This window comes from Lygodium microphyllum, chromosome 27 (assembly GCF_053477565.2).
Source record: "Lygodium microphyllum isolate KBCC chromosome 27, Lygodium_microphyllum_v1.1.10, whole genome shotgun sequence".
NCBI lineage: Eukaryota > Viridiplantae > Streptophyta > Polypodiopsida > Schizaeales > Lygodiaceae > Lygodium > Lygodium microphyllum.
In genome coordinates this window covers 33,921,662-33,941,743 of record NC_141161.1, presented here as the reverse complement: position 1 = coordinate 33,941,743, position 20,082 = coordinate 33,921,662, and the positions used below count along the sequence as shown (strand labels likewise).

The 20,082-nt window shown below is 41.8% G+C and overlaps 1 protein-coding gene across 3 annotated transcripts in view; it reads right to left on the bottom strand.

Moving 5' to 3' along the window:
• The window catches only part of LOC148012199 (uncharacterized), a 123,692-nt gene that overhangs the window by 70,827 nt on the left and 32,783 nt on the right, over positions 1-20,082 (bottom strand). For all 3 annotated transcript variants that reach the window (XR_015689014.1, XM_087668747.1, XM_087668746.1), the window contains exons 2-3: positions 4,310-4,651; positions 2,769-2,841 (exon numbers count right to left, since the gene is read on the bottom strand). Coding sequence is in view for 2 of the 3 variants with exons in the window: in XM_087668747.1 (XP_087524873.1) it covers positions 2,769-2,841; positions 4,310-4,651 (415 nt within the window). In the remaining variant the exon portion in view is untranslated. The remainder of the gene's footprint in view (positions 1-2,768; positions 2,842-4,309; positions 4,652-20,082) is intronic.

Genomic DNA, 20,082 nt, shown 5'->3' with positions numbered 1-20,082 from the left:
TCGAGGTTCAGTATCATTATGTTTGAGAGCGGATCATGGATTCCGAGTTAGCGGTGGCGTATTGTCCCACAAAGGACAATGCAGTAGATCTCTTCACGAAGCCTTTACCCAAGGCTTCTATGCTTCATCAAATGAGGCTGTTGGATCTTCAAACAGTCCCAGGGTTTGAGAGGGGGTGTTAGCCTGCCAATGTTAGTCATGTCAGTCTATCATCTCGTGGTTGTGAGCTCCTGTTAGAGTCTAACAGAGACCTAGAAGCTCTCACAGTTTAGGTACATATGCATTGCTAGGCCAGTTTCTACTTTCCGTAGTCTACCTATACCTGCCGAATATTGTCATTGTCATCTGGGATTTTTTCGGGTCTCCCCTATCTTTCTAGCATTTTTCTCTTCAGTGACCAGCTTTTATTGTCGGTCAGCCAGCATTTATGGCCCCTATAGGAGCAAGTCAACCACTTTTTTGGTGTTTTGGCTATTTATAGCCACACCCCCCACTTGGCAAACACGCGCTCTTCAATCTTCAATATTCCACTTGCAAGTGCACACTTCGACACTCCGTGCTTGGTGTGCCATCATCGTCCGCCTAATCTAGTGCCCTCACTGACGCTTTGGGCTGCGTACAGGGACTGATCAGTCCATCCCCATTGTATTAATATTCTTCTTCAACCAGTGCAAAATTCTTCCTTCATCTTTTGCTTCCACTCTTTCTCTCTCTTTGCCTCTCTCTCTATTTGTGTGTCTCTTCCATTTCGCACTCTCACACCATGCACCAGATACTAGACTAACTTGAGAATATGCAGCACTAGGTGGCTTGAAGAGGATGTGTTCACACGTGCAGTTTCAAAAACCTCACACTAAGGTGTGGTTCTTTGATACACTGGTCACATCCACATTACTTTATGAAGTACAAGTATGGGACCCCAGTCTTGATCACAACAGTTGATCACGTCGCACATATGATGGATGGAGGTCGATGAAGAGGCCACTTGTAATTCTAGGATGATTAAATGTAAGGCCTTAGTACCACATGAGATCATCACAGCTGAGCTAGCTACCACACCAGTTGCAGTAGAGGCCCTCACTCAATCAATCACATGTGAACATAGCTATGAGATCTACCCAAACATAGATATGCATGACTAGCACTTGATTCCTCTCGAAAGCTTATAGGGAGGGTGACACTTTGTGTTGGTATGCATAGATGTCAACTTGGTTTGAGTTACATGGCTTTAGCATGGACAAGCTACCCCTCTTCCAATCTCACTTGACGCACCAAGCCACTCATAGATTGGTAGAGTTATCAAGATGGATTTCACCCAACTAGACATCATAAGGACATAGTTGGCACCAATACAAGACCTAGGGACAAAGATGGCTTTCTACAAAGAGCATCTTGTCCATACTACAAATGATGGATCTATTGTCCACCCGAGATTCAGGGACGCCTCTCTCTCACATGGTATTAGATTTGTTATTGGTCAATTGCATACCTCTTCACACAAGTTAGAGATTGAGAATCACAAATACAGATCCATACCACCGGAAGAGTCCATATGACAAATATGATAGCTAGAGCCAGAGACAAAGGAGTACTATATCTGCCCTAATGATGCCCAACATACTACAAGATCTGATGCCATTTCCACTATCTATTCAGAGATGGTTTGGGCCACTATCTAGAGTCATGGATTTCACAAACCAGTGGTGCATTGGTCTCTTTCTCCTGGAGATAATGACGGCTTTAGGACTTGCTCCTCAGGAGTACAACAATCCGAAGACACGGAGGCCCCATTCAAAGACAACTTACAGATTTCTTTGGGAGAGAAATCCAAGAGGTATCAGCACAACCACCACCTCAATCATCTGCACATACATGGGGGGCATTCATTGATCCAGCCGTCCATCTTGGTTGATCCAAACGTCCCAAACCCAAACACAAGCATTGGTGAGACTTCCATAGGTAGATACAGGAGATTATTGCCTACATGCCCTCTACATCACCATGAGATTGTATCAGCTAGAGCTCATTATTTGTCAACTAGAGTTTTCCTTACTTATAGCTCTTAACCTTCTTGTATTTTTATTACAATTTCATTTACTATTCTTTTCAAACAATTGTACCGTCATACAAATGATTGTACCTCTGGTCTCAAGGTCATTTGTCCTTTTTGCAAATATTAATATATCATTTCACTTCCTCTCTCTCTCTCTCTCTCTCTCTCTCTCTCTCTCTCTCTCTCTCACACACACACACACATACATACATATACATGTGTGTGTGTGTGGAGAGAGAGAGAGATTACAATCATGATTGTTCATAGTTTACTGCATTCTGCCTGATGCACCAAAATGCCTATGCTTTGAAGAGTCTACTGACATGTATGAAGATTTAATATTGTTTAGAGGTATTATATTGTGTAATTTAATCATCGGTCATGTAAGGAATGGTTAAATAGGAATTTCATATGTTTCCCAAAACTTAATACTACCATTTCCAAAACTTCTGCCAACTATGGTTGGCCATTAATTTGTTATTGAGTAGCATTGTTAGTGCCCTAGGTTACCCTTACTTAACGAACCAGTTTTTTTCTTTTTTCTTTTTTCCTTTTTGGTTTTTGGGGTGTCGTGGGGATCTTTACTTAAATATAGACCTCAACCTAGATTTGTACAAAAAATTAACAAAAGAACAAAGACCTTGTTTTCATAATGATTCAATCATTGTTGATAGCATCACACATATATAAGAACCATCAGGTAGAGAGATCGCACCCAAACATTCAAAGCTTCTTCACTTACAAAAAGCCCAAATCCTGCTGCCATCAGCAGCCAAAAGTAGACCCACCTGGATGTCAAAGAAGAGAAACATTTATAATATGAATTTGCATGTCAATCGATCAATAATAATGGAAAAATAGATACAAGCTCTTCTCTACTAATCTTACAATCAGACACCCAACATAGCAACCAAAGGGTTGTGGTGCTCCTCATGGACTTCAAGAAGGCCTATGGCAGGTAGGTTGGGACTTATCATTGCCTATGGTCATGCAAGAGGTTGCGGTGCTCCTCATGGACTTCAAGAAGGCCTATGACAAGTAGGTTGGGACTTATCATTGCCTTGCAAGCCAGCGCAACTATTGTGGGGAGGGCTCTGTTGACTACTCTGTTGAGTTTTGTCTAGCCTAGGATACGGCATTTTGTTGGCAATCACTTAGCCAAGGCCCTCACTTACTATATGAGACAAAGGTGCATGATACAACCTTCACATCAAGGGCAGTTCATGTGTCATGGTAGGCCTGGAGGCATTGCCCAACTGCTAGGTACTCGAGCCAACAGCATCACAATCAAAGGTATGGAAGATCGTTGGGAACCTCACTAGGTGGTACATCTAAAAGCCATGCTGCCAAACAACTTTCAAGTGTGAGCACCTTTCGGATATGCTATTCTGGCAGAGCTTTGATTATCCATCATCCACTCACTCCGTGGCCGCTAGGAGCAACTACAAGGTGACTCTCTACACCAACAAGAGCTTCTACAGCAGATTATTCACACTTGGGATAGCCATGGCCTGTTTTTCACTCTACATGATGACCACCCTTGATGGTGCTACATTCCTCCATGGCTTCTATCCCCCATCCTCCTGAGACCGCCCTGAGAGGCTTGTATATATGAGTGGTTTTTGATCTACAGACAACTCTAGCTATACTATTGAGCATTTCTCCTTCATGGTAATTATCTTCAAAGTAACATAATTAGCAAACCCTTTTTTTTTTACAAATGATAATACACTTGAGAAAAAGTATTGAAAGAAGTAAAAAGAAAAAGAGAAGACAATGCAGAGGTCACAAGACAAGAGACTGATCAAAATGAAGGGTAAGAAAACAAATACATAGGAGGAAAAAGGCAAGACTTTCAAGGTAAGGCATGCACAACTTGAAAAAAATGAAAACATCCTTCATCAACATGTTGAAAGCATCAAAGCTGAAAATGCTTTGATCATGGAACTTCCTGGCATAGATTTCTATACAAACCAAAATTTAAGATCCATAACACAAGTGATAAGCCAAACGCTAATACGTACAAATTATTAGTCATAAAAGCACGCATGAAAGAAAAGAGCCATAAAGACCTTATGTGTCAGGAAAACCAAATTCCAATATTAAAGCACCCATGCATTATATCCTCGAGCAAATCAAGAAAAGCTGACTTTGACAAATATTTTGCACAAACTAGCAATACCCATATTTACAGCAAAATAATGTGCCAGTTGTTAAGTCTATGGAGCTTGTTGATTCAAGAGATGTTCAACTAACCCAGGACAATGTGGCCCAAAGCGAATGGTGGTACCAAATATATTGAGCTGAAAATGGGCCCCAATTTCTGCCTTTTTGGTCACAAATAAGCTGCTTGACTCAGCATTCCAGCTGTGACCATCAAGCTGTAACACAGAGATTGCTGTGAATGCAGCAGCAGCAAATACAGCCACAATCAGCAGTCGCAAGAGCCAATTTTGATCATGAACAATATTTATTCCTGATGGTAGCTCATCACTTTCTGATCTGCTATCTGCTCCATCGTCTGGAAAGGCACTTGCGGACGAATCTTGAGCCCGAACTTTAGGCTTTCTATCTTGAACATGAATTATCTGTGTAACCCTGCACATGTATCCACAGAAGTATGCTAAACGTAAGACACCTGTGAAAACAGATTGGAAGTTGTTAACATTGGTTTTCTTTTACATTGAAAACATAGAAGTGTCTTTACATGGACATTTCATGTATTAACCAGTTCGTTCTAAGTCGAAGACAAAAGATACTTCGACCACAACTGTTGTGACTGCCCTGTTTTCCGCCCATCCAGGCTTTAATCTTGTCACCATGTCCAGCTTGCAACCCCCCCCCCCCCCCCCCAAACAATCAAGTGTGGCTGGTTAAGTAAAACATGGAAATAGATGGGCTCAAAAGCATAGCTGGAGCAGAAAGTAAAAGAGCTCACAGCAGAATTGAAGCTGCATCATGTAGATAAAGGCCTCTCTAGGAAGTTTGGGTGGGATAGGGGAAAGAAGACAAGACAGGGGAGTATAGCTCTATCAGAAGGTGCCATCTTGTGAGGTGAAGAACATGCTCTGGTATCCCAGGTGTGCACAAGCATCTATCTGAGCTCTTATTGGTGCCACAAATCTCTCCAAAGCTGCTCTTTAGTGACCTAGAAGTCAGTGAATAACAGAAAACTAGAGTTTGACAAGTTTCACATATGGGAAGGGGAACTCACTGCTGAAGATTATCCTGTAATAGCCCTTCTAGATAGGCCATCATGTGAGGATGAGCTCCCACATATCTAATCACAAACCTAAAGACTCAAGAACCTGATGGCTATGTTCCCATTGAGGTATACATGACTTGGAAAGAACAGCCCCTCCCTTGCAACTGCTGCTGCTGCCAACTCCAGCCAACTTTACAGCCTGCATCCACCTCCCCCAACCAGCCACCACCTGCAGCCTGCCACCTCCCTTCTTATCACCTCCCCTTCCCTTCACACACTCTTTCTATCACAACCACTACTCCACACCCACCTGCCACCACTACTAGCTATCATGCCACTGAGGTATACATGAATTGAACTATCTCTTTTGGTGGATCTAGCCCACACTTCAAGGCATTAATTCGATATGCCTAAGTTCCAATCACTAGCACTCAATCGGGTCATATAGGTGGAGGTTTATACTATCTTTCTTCTAACCCACTGCGTGGGTCCACTATAACCCATGACCACTCATCAATGGCCAGCTCTAATGTACTTTTCTAGATATCCAGTCTAGGAATTAAATAGCAAAAAATCCAAGAGATAACTAATTATACATATTAATAAAAAGAGTACAATTTATTTTTCTATTGTGTTGTGACATTTTCTTCCCACCCACTTGCCCTTCTTCAATTGTAGTTTTACCACTCTCTCATCTTGTGGCAGCCTTCGCCTTGTTTCTAATCAAAAACTACTACTTGGGAGGTCCTCAAAGGAACATGTGTGAAGGCAACCTCTCATCCAATGCCAACACAACCCTTGTTTCCAATCAATAACAACTACTTGGGAGGTTCTCAAAGGAAAATGTGTGAAAGCAACCTCTCATCCAATACCAACACAACCCATGGGTGCACCCAAGTCATACTCCGTGAGTGTGAATCTCTTTGAGGAACAGCGCCAAACAGTCCATGCCACAAAGGAGTTGGAGGAGACTACAATCTTTGGATAGGTCATGGATCATCATGTGAGAGTGCGCAACGGAAGAAGAAACACGAACACAGAGGAGAGACAAAGAGAAAGCAGAGAATGAAGGAAGAATATCTGCACTGACTGAAATGAATGCTGAATACTCTGAAATGGACTGATCAGTCCCTGCACGCAGCCCGAAGCGTCAGTGAGGGCACCAAATCAAGCTGATGATGATGGCAGCACCAAAGATGGAGGAAGATGACGGAGTCGGAGTGTGCACCTGCCAAAGAAGGAGGGAAGATGATAATACAACTGATTGCCAAGTGGGAAATGGCTATAAATAGCCAAAAAACCCAAAAACTAGCCGACCTGAAATTTGAGGCCATAAATATGTCCGACCAGCATTTAATGCTGATCCGACTAGCATTTAATGCTGGTAAAAATGCCAGGAATGCTCAAAAAAATCCCTAAAAGGGTGGACAATGTCCAGCAGGTGAGGCAGGCTGAAGAATGCAGAAACTGCCCCGGGAAATGCACATAAAATCCTGACTGGAGGAGAAAATGCACTGAAATGCAATAAACTGAGTGCTCTAGAATGAGCTACCTCCTCCATCAAAACAAGTGATAGACAAGTCAGAGCTCCTAAAGTCCTCGTCTGACTGAGACTGAGGCTCACAGGCAAGAGATGACAAGGCATGACAAACATGACTGCTAACACCCCCTCTCAAATCCTGGATGTGGCGGAAGGCCGAGGGAGAAACGGATCCTGGGGTGGCAAGAGGAATGCCAGGGTCAATGAAGTCCGTCGATGAAGATTGCCGATGAAGAAACTCCTCGCGATCCTGGAAAGCCCTCTCTAAAATAGTAGGGGCCAGGAAATCCACAGCCGCATCACCGAGATCGTCCCCCTCTGAAAGGGATGGGGGGTACAAGGGAACCACTGGAGGAGTGGGTGGGGGATGGGAAGGAACCTATGGAAAAGAGGGTGTACAAGTGAAAACGGGTGTAGCAATAGATAACTGCCTCGGAGGACCCTGTATAAGAGAGGGGAATGGAGCCTATAAAGCCCGCTCTCCTGCCAACCTGTCGCAATAACAGCCCCTGTAGAAGAATCCTCAATACAAACGGCCTGCTCGGTGAAGACAACCCGGGTACCAAGCCTAGTAAGGCCATAGACTGAGAGGAGTGGAAAGCCCAATTCAGGAACATAAAGAGCCTGGGAAAGGGAGCTCGACGCGCGGTCGGGAAATAAAGGCAAAGTGCCAACACAACAAATAGGCACTGAAACAATGTCACCAACAGTGACTAAACCCTCAAAAGGGCATAGATCCTGCAACAAATCACCTCGGGGAGTCATATGACTAGAAGCTCCACTATCAACCAGCCAAGGTCTCTCAGAAGATGAGGCAACCACCGAAGAAGGCTCCTCCAAGTCAACAATATGAAGGAACACTGACTCATGGGTAACCACCAGAGTAGAGGTAGAAGGCTCGGATGTGTTAGCTCCATCCTTCGCTCCTGGACGAAGGTGAGGGTACTTCTTCCAACATTGCCCCTCTGGATGTGTCCCCTTCCCACAGTATGGGCATTTAGGCTTCTCCGAGTCGGAGTCAAAACCTGAAGAACTCTCCTGTCTTTTAGCCTGTGACTTCCCTTTCTTTTGTGTCCCCCCCCTCAAGCCTCCAACAAAAGCTTTGATGGAGGTGGATCCACTGGCTACCTCTTTTGCGCGCTCATCATGCTCCAAAACAAGCGGGGCAAGCTCCTCCCATAGAAGCTTCTCACGGATCCTCGATGTAAGAAGGCTGGTGTAGAAGACATCAAAACAGGGAGATGGTAGCTAAGTCAAAAGAATCATGGCCATATCCTCGAAAGAGATCATCCTATCAAAGGGACGCAAGCTCATCCCTCGTGTCCTCCTACCTGTTGATATGATCCTTCATGGAAGAAGAATCATCAACAACGAGCATCCTTAATTTCTTCTCGAGAGTAATCTGATGGGCAAAAGTCTTCTGATGGTACAAAGAAGCAAGCTTTGTCCACACTTTTGCTGCTTTCCGCAACCTGCGCACATGCACTAGGACAAAATCCTGTAAGCTCATAAAGAGGAAAGATCGAGCTCGCGAGTTGAGCTGATCCCATAAGGCCACACGATCCATCGATAATCCAACGGTGAGATCCTCCACTCGACGGGAAATAGGGTGGGTAACAAACTCCCAAAGATCAAAGGTATCAAGGATACACTCCACCTTACACGACCAAAGCGAGTAGTTGGAATCTTCAAACCGGTCTTCTTTGGCCAAAGAAGGGAGTACGGGCACCTGTATAGAGGGTGCCATGGAAGGCATATGAAGGCCAGTAGAACGAGCCTTCTGTGAAACATGGAGAGAATGGGGAATAGAGGGATCTCGGTCAAATGGGCTAGGTCACCTCCGGTCGTCACGTGAACTAGCACGAAAGTCTCTCCATCTCTCAGAGGAAGAAATAGAGACCTCATCCTCTGAATCAGCAAAGAACTGGTGATAAGATATCTTCGTATATATCTGCAATCACCAAACAATCTGCAACCAACAAACAGTCAAGATGGAGCCGCCTATGTCAGGAAAGACCCAGAAGATGCTGTCGCCTGCAAGAGGAGAGAGAAAATGCTACCGCCTGTCACAAGACTGTGACAACTATTACCTTTTTGCTGTTTTCTTTATTACTACTTTATTTGGTTTTTCTTTTTGGAAGGATCTCTCTTGAAATCTAAACGCCCGAGTTGCATGGCCAGTATGTGAAATGGACAAGAATGTCCAATGAATCAAGGCTGGACAGTTACGGTCCAGTACAAGTCTGGAAGAGACTAATGGCACTGTAGATTGACAAGCCTGGAAGAGACTTGTGAAAGTGTATATGGACAAGTGTGTTGAAGAACTAGCCTGGAAGAGACTAGTTCAAAGTAAAGATGGACAAATCTCCAAGAGATTAGTTCATGTGGGGTCATCAGTGGAAATTCACTTTCAGTTGAGCTACATTGCAAATTTGGATGTAGCCATAGTCTGCAAAGATGGTCAGAAGACTAGTGGGGATGCAATGGAAGCAGTTCCTAAAATTTAGGGAGTTACTATTTTTGGACCCCAGAATCTGTTCGCGTCATTATCTTCGTTTTTGCACGAAGATTAATTCTCTAGTCTGTGTCGAGGTCAAATTTTGCACCGATCATAGAGAATTTTAGATCGAAAGGTTTAAACAGGAAAATTGTTACATGTATGCCATGTGTCACAATTTGGGCATAAATTCCCAAAAGAGAGAGAGAGAGCAACACAAAAACGAGTTTCAATGCACGAGGGGCAGATTGGAGCATGGAACTCATGGGGCTGAGGGCAGATTGCTGCAAATACATCAGCTATGGAGGGTACTTCTTCATCTCTAACTCATGTACAGAGGTTGAGCTTGCTCCTCCTAGGTCACTCTCTCCTTATCTGAGTAGATGGATTATGTACAGTGTTGTGGGCTGATCAGATGGATTATGTACAGTGTTGTGGGCTGATCAGATGGATCATGTACAGTGTCGTGGGTTTATGCATAAATGCCGAGGCAAGAGCCTCTTGAACAGGTACAGGGTTTGCTAATTGCATTCCCAAGCAGATACTTGTGTGGAAAACATTGTTTTCCTGAGATTTCTCGCGTGAAATCTTGCAAGATTCAAAGGGCAAGTGGCCCATAAGGTGCGGGAGCCCGTTGGCTACGCACACAAGTGATTGGCAGGTAAACCAGGGCCCAAAACATGAAATTACATCCTGCTGTATATTTTTGCAGGTTTGGTTTTTTGGGCATTTTTGGTGTCTATTTGCTCCAGAAGCTTCAAGGAAGCTCTAGGGACACTGTACATGTATTTTGGAGCAGTTTAAAGACAAAAACCAGAAAATGCAGCGTGCTGAATTTCTTACCAAGCACTTCATTGAGTGTGTTTAGGTGTATGGAGGCACCAATTGAGTAGGGATAATGACCAGGTCAAGTTGTACTGCCGTTATGGTGTTGAAATCGGGTTGGAACTGTGTTTCCTTCTCCACTTTGTACAAGGACAGCTTGTAGGCAGATTATTGTGGGATTATCCCTTTGTTAATGAATAAAGAAATACCACAAGGGGCGCCTGACTTAGGGGCCAACAGGGTGTCTGTGTCGCAACAGGAGCATTCTAGCTTCCTGTATATCTTCTTGATTCTGTGTCTTTAAGTTCAGGTAAAGTGGGCGACTGTGAATTGGGTGAAAGCATTTATATATTTTGGTTGTACACTACCGCCCTTTCCAGTGAAGACGGTTACACCGCCTGGAGAAAAAAAACTGTCGCCTATCCTCCAGATGATGACGCCTTCTCCTCTGCTGATGTTGACCACCTCCTGTTGGCTGCGTTTGATGCAAACGCAGGCTGCAAACACCTAGAAAACTGTCGCCTACCCCTAATGCTGCAAAACAACAAAACGCAGGTATGGAAGGCTGCGTTTCAGCCTGGACAGCACCGCCAAGGGCTGGAAAGGAGGGAAGAAAGGCTGCACTTGATGGTGTCGTCCTCTGCAATGGAAGCTCTCCTCAGTGCTCTCAGTTAGGTGATGATACCATGTGAGAGTGCGCAATGGAAGAAGAAACACGAACACGGAGAAGAGACAGAGAGAAAGCAGAGAATGAAGGAAGAATATCTGCACTGACTGAAATGAATGCTGAATACTCTGAAATGGACTGATCAGTCCCTGCACGCAGCCCGAAGCGTCAGTGAGGGCACCAGATCAGGCTGATGATGATGGCAGCACAGAAGACGGAGGAAGATGACGGAGTCGGAGTCTGCACCTGCCAAAGAAGGAGGGAAGATGATAATACAACTGACTGCCAACTCGGAAATAGCTATAAATAGCCAAAAAACCCAAAAACTAGCCAACCTGAAATTTGAGGCCATAAATATGTCCGACCAGCATTTAATGCTGGTAAAAATGCCAAGAATGCTCAGAAAAATCCCGGAAAGGGTGGACAATGTCCGACAGGTTAGGCAGGCTGAAGAATGCAGAAACTGCCCCGGGAAATGCACATAAAATTCGGACTGGAGGAGAAAATGCACTGAAATGCAATAAACTGAGTGCTCTAGAATGAGCTACCTCCTCCGTCAAAACAAGTGATAGACAAGTCACAGCTCCTAAAGTCCTCGTCTGACTCAAACTAAGGTTCACAGGCAGGAGATGACAAGGCATGACAAACATGACTGCTAACACATCATGGATCTTCCCCTTTCTAAGGCACAACTCTGAGAGTTCCATTCTACCTTGCACATAAGCACCTCACACATAGTAATGGCAATGTTGATGGGATAAGTATCTTCATGGTTTGTGTCACCTCAATGGATATAGCACAAGAACTTGTCAACTCTCCAATGGTATCTATAAACGGAGTTATCTACATGGTTTCTAAGTATAACAACTTCAAAATCTCCGCTATGGGTATCACCATAGGTTTCCCAAGTACCACTTTGGGTACGGATTGTATGGAATGGATCCGAACAATTGTCACGATGACATGAAATTTTATCGCTTTACTTTGCATTTGTTTAAAAGTTAATCAAATGTGCTGATGTGACTTGTAGATATGAGATGTAAGTTAATTATTTCACAATATGGGACCCAGGACCCCAAGATGTCAGTTGGTACCAAAGGTAAAAGTTGTAATAAGTTATGTCTAACAAACACTAGGTGGTACCCAGTGTCAAATTTAAACCTAGACTAATTTATTGGCCACTAATGTCAGTGGTGGCATTAGAGACTAGCCATTAATTACTTAAGTAATGCTAATCTAAGGGCTAATAACTACTCAAGGATACTTGGAAGATAATTTGGCCTAGCCAATTCAATTATTGGCTAGTATTTCTCTCTGCAGCATTCTCTCTCATCCTACAACCCTCTCTCAAGTTATCTCAAAATCTTGCCATTTGAGTCATCGCAAGTGAAGATATTGGTGTAGGTGACAGCTTCTATGGTTGTTTGAACAAGATAGTAGCAGTTTCTCAACCTTTCTCCTAATGAAACTCTGAAATTTCTCTCTCTACACCATCATTTCTCATCCTACAGACCTCTCTCAAGTTATCTCAGTAAAATCCTGCCATTTGAGTCATCACAAGTACAGATACTCGAAAATCTATGCTGCAAACCCTAATTTACAAGCAGAAATTAGGGTCTAACAGTCACCTCGAGATACATGTTTAAAATTGAGGGCCTAGGATTTGAATTCCAACAACTGAAATTAAAGAATTTCATAGAGATTCAAGAGACCAACTAGCCAATATCAAATTTGGGGTTGAATTTATCTTTTAACTAGCAAGGTGAAGGCCAATCCCCAAACAAAACAAGAGGCAAATTGGTTTAAAAGCTTGCTGCTCAATTTTCACAGCAACAAGCACTTAGATTAGCAAAGGAGATTAGAGAATCTCAATTGTACTCCATCCATTTGCAATAAAAGCTAAAGAAATATCGCAAGAGGCACCAGTTTTGGAGCCAACAAGCTGTCCATTGTTCAAGATTAAAGAGGTTAAGTGTCTGTTTTCAATTTATTGAATTTTATACTTGTTATAATTATTGTTAAATCAGGCCATTACCACCCTATCTTAGAATAAAGGCTGGTTTCAAGGTTCCATCACCGAGATACCATCAACTCCCCTAAATTAGTAGGCTTGAGGTACCTAATTAAAGATCAAAAGCTTTGCTTTGGTATTGAAATTGTATTTAGATGAGCAATACAGTAAGAATGTCTACAGACAGTGAGATGGGATCAAGCAAGGATGATGCCTCTCAATCTAAAAACTCAAGTGCTGGGAAAAATGCAATGACAAATCTTGGACAAGGCACGCAACATGAGTAGCAAGCTGATAATGTTAGTTTAGACCAAAATGTGGATCCTTCTAGGCCTTTCAAAGCTGATGGCCTGCAAGAGGAAGGGGAATTTGATTAGTAGTTTAAAGATCAATTGAGGATAGCAATTAAAATGTTTGTGCAATTAGCAAATGATTATTAGTTCATGCGCTTTTTGAACCCCTTAAAGGAGGGCAACAAAGGCAAGAAGAGAAAATTGCCTTCAAGGGTTTGGTAGATCAAGGACCACATACAAGGATGTATGGCACAACTCCTTATGGTATGCAACAACCAATGCGTAGTGTGTAAGGCGCAATGTATCTGGGTATAGCTTGTAATATTCATAACCCCATGTATAGCAATGTTGGCATGATACTAGGGCACAAAGTGGCGAGTTTGGCAATGCGTATATACAGCCCACCATAGTATGGGGAAGATTCAAAAACGAGAGAAATAGAAATGGGAAAAACTGGAGTTTTGGAATTTCGACCAAATTTTGGAAATAGAAAAATGGCATTTCAAATTGTATACTAAAATAAATATACTATTACGTAGGTGTGTAAATATATCAATGTCTACAACATATACCCAAATTTCATACAAAACTTTGAGTCTTCATGATATATGATCAAAATCATGATTCATTGCACGTAGCACAAGTGAAGATTCAATGATTAAAACCGTTAAGACTCAATTTTCAGAACATTAAGCAGCAAAATGAATTATATGTAGGCCTCACTCTACTTGCTCTAGCCCTCTTCTGTATACAAGTCTTATAGACTGGTACCAATAGCTCCTCATAGAGCATAGAGTAAATATCCCACTCCTATGGTATCTTTGAAATGTCACACACCTTCTCTATATTACTTTTACCAACATTCACCTGTAAAGGTGAACGAGATAAATATATGACAGAAGTCTCAACATGTTTAATGTTCATACATATTACAATTACAATCCAACTTCTAAGCAATGACAAGATTAAAACATTTACATTATACATAATACAATCCATTACCTATAAAGGCTCAAGGAATAGAGTAGTCCTCTCAAAAAGCTAAAGATTGCAATGACAAAACACTAAACACTTCAACTGGCATGTTGTAAGCTTGTTTCTCTTTGTGGTGTGGAAGAGAACACATATGCTCCAGTTCCTCTCAACATACTTTAAACTATAATCTTGCAAGAGAATACGAATGGCAATGTGTTTAGGTAATAGACAAGCCACAAAATCAACATTTAAGTAAGCAATAGATTATAGAATACAGGTTAAATAATGCATTAGATGATCAAAACATTAAAGTAACAACTCACATACCAAAATAGGAGTACAATTCATGTATTTCTCCCACCAAGAGATGGCCAGAAGTTGCATCTCTCGATGCCTAGCTGTGAATCGACCAAAATGAAGAGAATGATTGCAAAATGCCAACAAATCATTCTCTACTTTACTTATCATATCTAGATCATCCCCTATGAGGCATCTCATATACTCCATGAAGCCCTCTTCCAACTCCTCGCTAGTGTACTACTCCTCACTACGCCAAAGGAGATGCAATATATGTGCAACATGGACTGGTTTATGGAACCAATCCCATCATGCATTCCATACTACACATATCTCTTCAACCCTTAAGAGTAATGAATGATAGATCGTAAATAAAATAAATTAAAACAATCATCAATGAGTCATTAACATTGAACAATTATCTATATTACATATGTAAAAGTCAAACAAAAACTTGTATTGCGACAAAAACTATTGTGAAGTAAACTGTCACCAATTCTATCCATATACTCATATAAAAGGCCCAAAGTACTCCCCTCCGTATCAATGATACATAAGACTGTACAAATAGGAGTGAGACTCTTTACTAATGCCTCTGCCTCAACCCACCAACTCTCATTCAAAACATTATGCCTACATGCAAGAGCCTTTCGAGACTCTCTCTCACTCCATGTGAGCTACTCTTGACATACAATAATTCGTATCAAATTTGAGCAAACTTGTATCAGTCTCTCCAATACAACAAATATATAAGCAAATCTAGTGGCTTCAATAGCTCAAGTGTGCTATTGGCTCAAAACATACTAGTGATAGATAGTCTTTTCTTCACAAATCTTACCATACTTGTTACTATCATCCATTCAAGATATTTACCCAATATCTTCAATGAGTAAGTCAAATGCATATGGAGTCCATACTATGCTAAGGAACTCATTTTCAAGCATATATTCTATGGACACACAATTGCTTCCATTATCTGTCACCACTTGCACCACATTTTGGACTCCTCTATCCATGATGAATTGTAGCATGTACTCCCAAATAAAAGCTCATGTGATATAAGACCTAAGGCAGAGGCATTGATGGCCTTAATGAATATATAGTGTCTTTGAATAAAAAGACAAAATATTATATACATTCCTTCTACGTATATCCGATCATCCATTACATAAAATTATGCATACATATTTCATCCATATCTTCTTCAAGGGCTCTAATTAGCCTCTACGAATGCCTTTTCATTTCGAAGGTCTTGTATGCATAATGCATCTACGGAGTACCTTTCCACTCACATCCTATGTGGCTCACTATCCGAATCGACCTCTTCCATTCATCTGCAATGGCCACATTGAAAGGGATAGCACACCAAATGAACAAGTGTATGAGCTTCCTAGTTGCCTCCAAAATAGCCGGCCTTTGAAGTCCTACATGGACACTTGCACCATGCAACGAGCCCCTTTGCCCACCAACACTAGAAAATGGCAATGCAATTATTTTCACACTAGAACTTGATACAAATACATATGCATTTTTTTTAAATGAACCACTAGCATCTCCAATTTGGCTAGCACCACTAGGTGCACTAGCCTCTCCTTGCCCCACTTATGCTTCATTACCCCTATGTGGTGTTGAATGAGAGGATTTATTCTCTTGTAGCTTAATTCCCATACATTTTCAGTGCCAAAGATGGAGACTTTACCATTACTTCTATCGGCACATTTGCACAAGGCCACTTATCCTTGTTGGGAACCCATGCTAAGTGGTCTTTCACACAGGTTACGCTCCCCGATTTCTCCAATCCATAATAGTTACACCACCACTTCTTCGATCCACCAGAGCCCTCATATCCCTTGATTGGAGTGATGTACCTCGAAAATAGATTCATCGCCATAATTAGAACTTAGGAACTCCCAACTCCAAACTTTCAACTTAGAAAATAGATTTAAGGCTTAAGCATTAAAGTTAAGGGCCTAGCTAATGGAATAAATGTTAAAAACTTGAAAAAAGATTGGAGGAGGAGGAGGAGAAGAAGAAAAAAAAGAAGAGGAGCGAATGTCTCCTCACATTCAATGTCCTTTTTCTAAGCATATTCCTTCACAACGAGCCTTGCCTTGTATCTATCAATAGAACCATCGGATTTCCTTTCTAGCTTATAAACCCAGCATGTTTCAATGCCCTTTTTACCAAAAGGCAAGTTCACAAGACTCCAAGTGTTATTCTACTCAATAGAGCACATCTCATCACTCCACATCCTATCATGTATCCTCAAAACGTATATAGGCTCATCCTCATCCAAAAGTATACTACAAAAGCATATGCTTCCTCATCATCAATAAGATGGCCTGCATCAACAAAATGTGTCCCCCCTACATTTCTAGCACTAGAACATGTACATTGAGGCAAAGGAGCATGCATACAACTCTCTTTAAGAGTCTATAACAGCCATCTGGGGACTGTTTTGGCTGCATGTATAGCAGCCCTTTCTTGCATAATTGTGTCATCCACTGTCCTAGGAGAAACTGGATCAGGTAGAGGCTGATTTTGAGCAAGTGCAGCAAGTTCACCATGCTGTAATAGCTGATTTTCTGCACCAAAATTAACCCCCAAACCAATAGCATGTGGAAAGAGATCCTCAAATACATCCAAAGACTCTAATGTGGCTAACATTTTAAATTCAGCATGCATATGTGCTGAATTTTCAAAGAATATGGCATAATCATGTGCTCTATCATAAACAATGCATTTGTCATTCTCAAAGATGACCTAAATTCCACTTCTATTAAAAGCAAACACTGAAAGTAAGTTCTTGGTAATTCCAGGCACATACAAAACATCCAAAGGTTAAAAATCTATGTCATTTGCTACTATAATTAGCACCTCACCAATACCACAAATTGCATGTGTTTTTGGCACAAGATACCTTCTCGCCAAAAGGGGCTGAATGCATAGAAAAGAACAAACACTTCCTAGAAATGATATGTCGCAACACACCACTGTCAAAATACCAAGTATGCTAAGCTTCTCTTACATTAAAGGTTAACCTTTCCATAGAAGTATCATAACTACATGTAAGAAAAGTATAGTCCTCCTCCACAAGGTTGATTAAAACATCACCATTTATCATCCAAGTGGATGATGTTTCTTGGACAGCTATCTTGGAGTCCATTTTCTTCTCTTTTACAAGCCTTTTATACATTCTTTAATGTAATGACCTTATTTTTCGAGAATATGACATAATCGTGCTCTCTGTCACGAACAATGCATTTATCATCCTCGCAGATGACCTGAAATCCACTTTTGTTAAAAGCAAACACTGAAAGCAAGCTCTTGGTAATTCCAAGCACATACAAAACATCCAAAGGTTGAAAATCTATCATTTGCTACTCTAATTAGCACCTCACCAATACCACAAATTGCCTAAAGAGTGTTGTTGATATAAGATACCTTCTTACCAAAGGAGCCAAATGCATAGAAAAGAACAAACACTTTCTAGAAGTGATATGTCATGATGCACCACTGTCAAAATACCAAGCATGCTAAGCTTCTCTTATATTAAAAGCTAGCCCATTCATAGAAGAATCATAACTACATGTAAAAAGGCATAGGCCTCCTCCACAAGGTTAACTGAAACATCACCATCAATCATACAAGTGGCTGATGTTTCTTGGACAACTATACCCAAGTCTTTTTCCTTCTCTTTTACAAGCCTTTTTCTATATTTTCCAATATAATCACCTAGCTTTTTCTAATGGTGGCATTTTTTGTTATCAAAATGAGAAATGAACTTAATGATTTAATTAAACTTTGTGAAGATTTTTAATTAAAATGAACTTTAATTCTAGTACCCTTAGCTCTTGACATGTTGGCCATTGCATTGATAGTGAATAATTTGGCACTGACATGCGATGGACAAGTATACAGGCCATGTGGTGTATGGCCAAGGCTAAGTTATTAAGCAAGTCCTAAGCTAAGTTTCACCCAATGAGTAGCTCACATAAGATTAATGACTATGTCATTAAGTAGCCCTTAATTAAAAATGTGATATGATTAAGAAGCGGCTGATTACTCATTTGGAAAGCTTATCTTGGCTATTTGGGACTTCTTCTCTCTCATTTGGGCAACCTAAGTTTGGAGATAGTCACTCTTCTCTTTCTTGCTACAGAAAATTGTAGATTTCAACCATGGAATGAGCTTACAGCATAGATAGAGTATAGACAACATCTAATTTTTCTCCACTTGGCATAGAGATTTCATTGGGCAACCTCAAAACTCCATATACAACAAGGTATATAGCTATTTTTTAGCTAAATATCAAAAAAACAAGTTATAACAACACTATGGGCTAAGATCATTTTTTCTTCTTCAAGATCTCAAGCCTAGTACACTTTCTGGGCAATTTTGTCGCAAAAAAAATAACATTCTCAAAGTCTCATCGCAAAACTTGGGTTCAAACACTTGCTATCATTTTTAAGGTTTGACAGGCTGAAGTGTTTATTCGCAGTTTTAAACAATCTACGGCTGGTTGGAGACCAACAGTGAAGGTGTCAAGGTCATTGAGCATGTAATATTTCCGCACGAAATATTAATGATCCTAGAACCCCGCACATCCCACGCAAGAGCAACTTAAAAGCAATCTCCTGCAACAATAAAATTTTGGGCTAAGTGCTCCCTCCGCATGCACTAGCAAACTCCAGCCCGTGTTGTGCATAAGAGGCCGTGGCTTAAAACCCGTAGCCCATGCAGGAACACCCCTTCAAGGGGGAAAAAAATGGAAAAATGGATAAATTTTTGCAAATTTTTTTATTAATAACCCCCTCCCCTTCAGCCGATGCATGGCGGGGAGAGGGAGTGTGAGATGAGTGGGTGTGGTGTAGGAGAGCATGGGGGGGAAAGAGGCATGCAACTAGCCACGTGTGTGGCTATCCCCCCCCCCCCTTCATTCTATATGGCTCCCCCCTCTCAAGCTTGAGAGGGAGAGGAGGGAGATTTGGACTGCGTCGTGCTGCTCGCCAGAGAGCTGCCGCCGCAGGCTACTGCCGTCAGGCCGCTGCTGCCACGCCCCTGCCATCATCGTCATCATCATCATCACCATCATTATCATCATCATCTTCGTCCTCGTCGTCATCTTCATCCTCCCAATCACTCATCCACGTCATTTTTCCTGGACAGAAGCTTGGAAGCTTCTATTAAAGCCTCCATAAGCCCTGTTCTCCCGTGCCTTCCCCGGTTCTTCTTAAAACCGTATCTGCAAGGGTCGTGTCCTGCGCGGAAGATAGGATCTCAAACAGAGAGGATCCGATACGCGAAGGTGACCCAAGGGAGAATTGCTGAAACGAAATTACTGCATAAATGGCTCCAAAGTAAAAGGCGAGAGGCGCACACGCAGGAGCTTCCACCACGAGTACACGTGTGGACAATGCTCAGATCCTTAATGCCCAGGTTCTTAAAAATCAATTCCGCATGAAGGGACGCATTAAGCATGTTGGTTTTTAGGAAAATTTAAATGCATTTACTCATTCGATTATAAAGCTTAGTGGCATGCCGAGCACTTGTATTTTGCTTGCACCTCCGTGGTCAAGAGTAGCTGCAAATTTCAACGCATGATGCATAAGTTATATGATGGAATTGTGCGAAGGCGTCCTTGTGGCATCTCACAAGGGATAGGACATATAACTCGTAACGCATTTATGTCATTAAATTCTTAGTTGTGTCTCGCAAT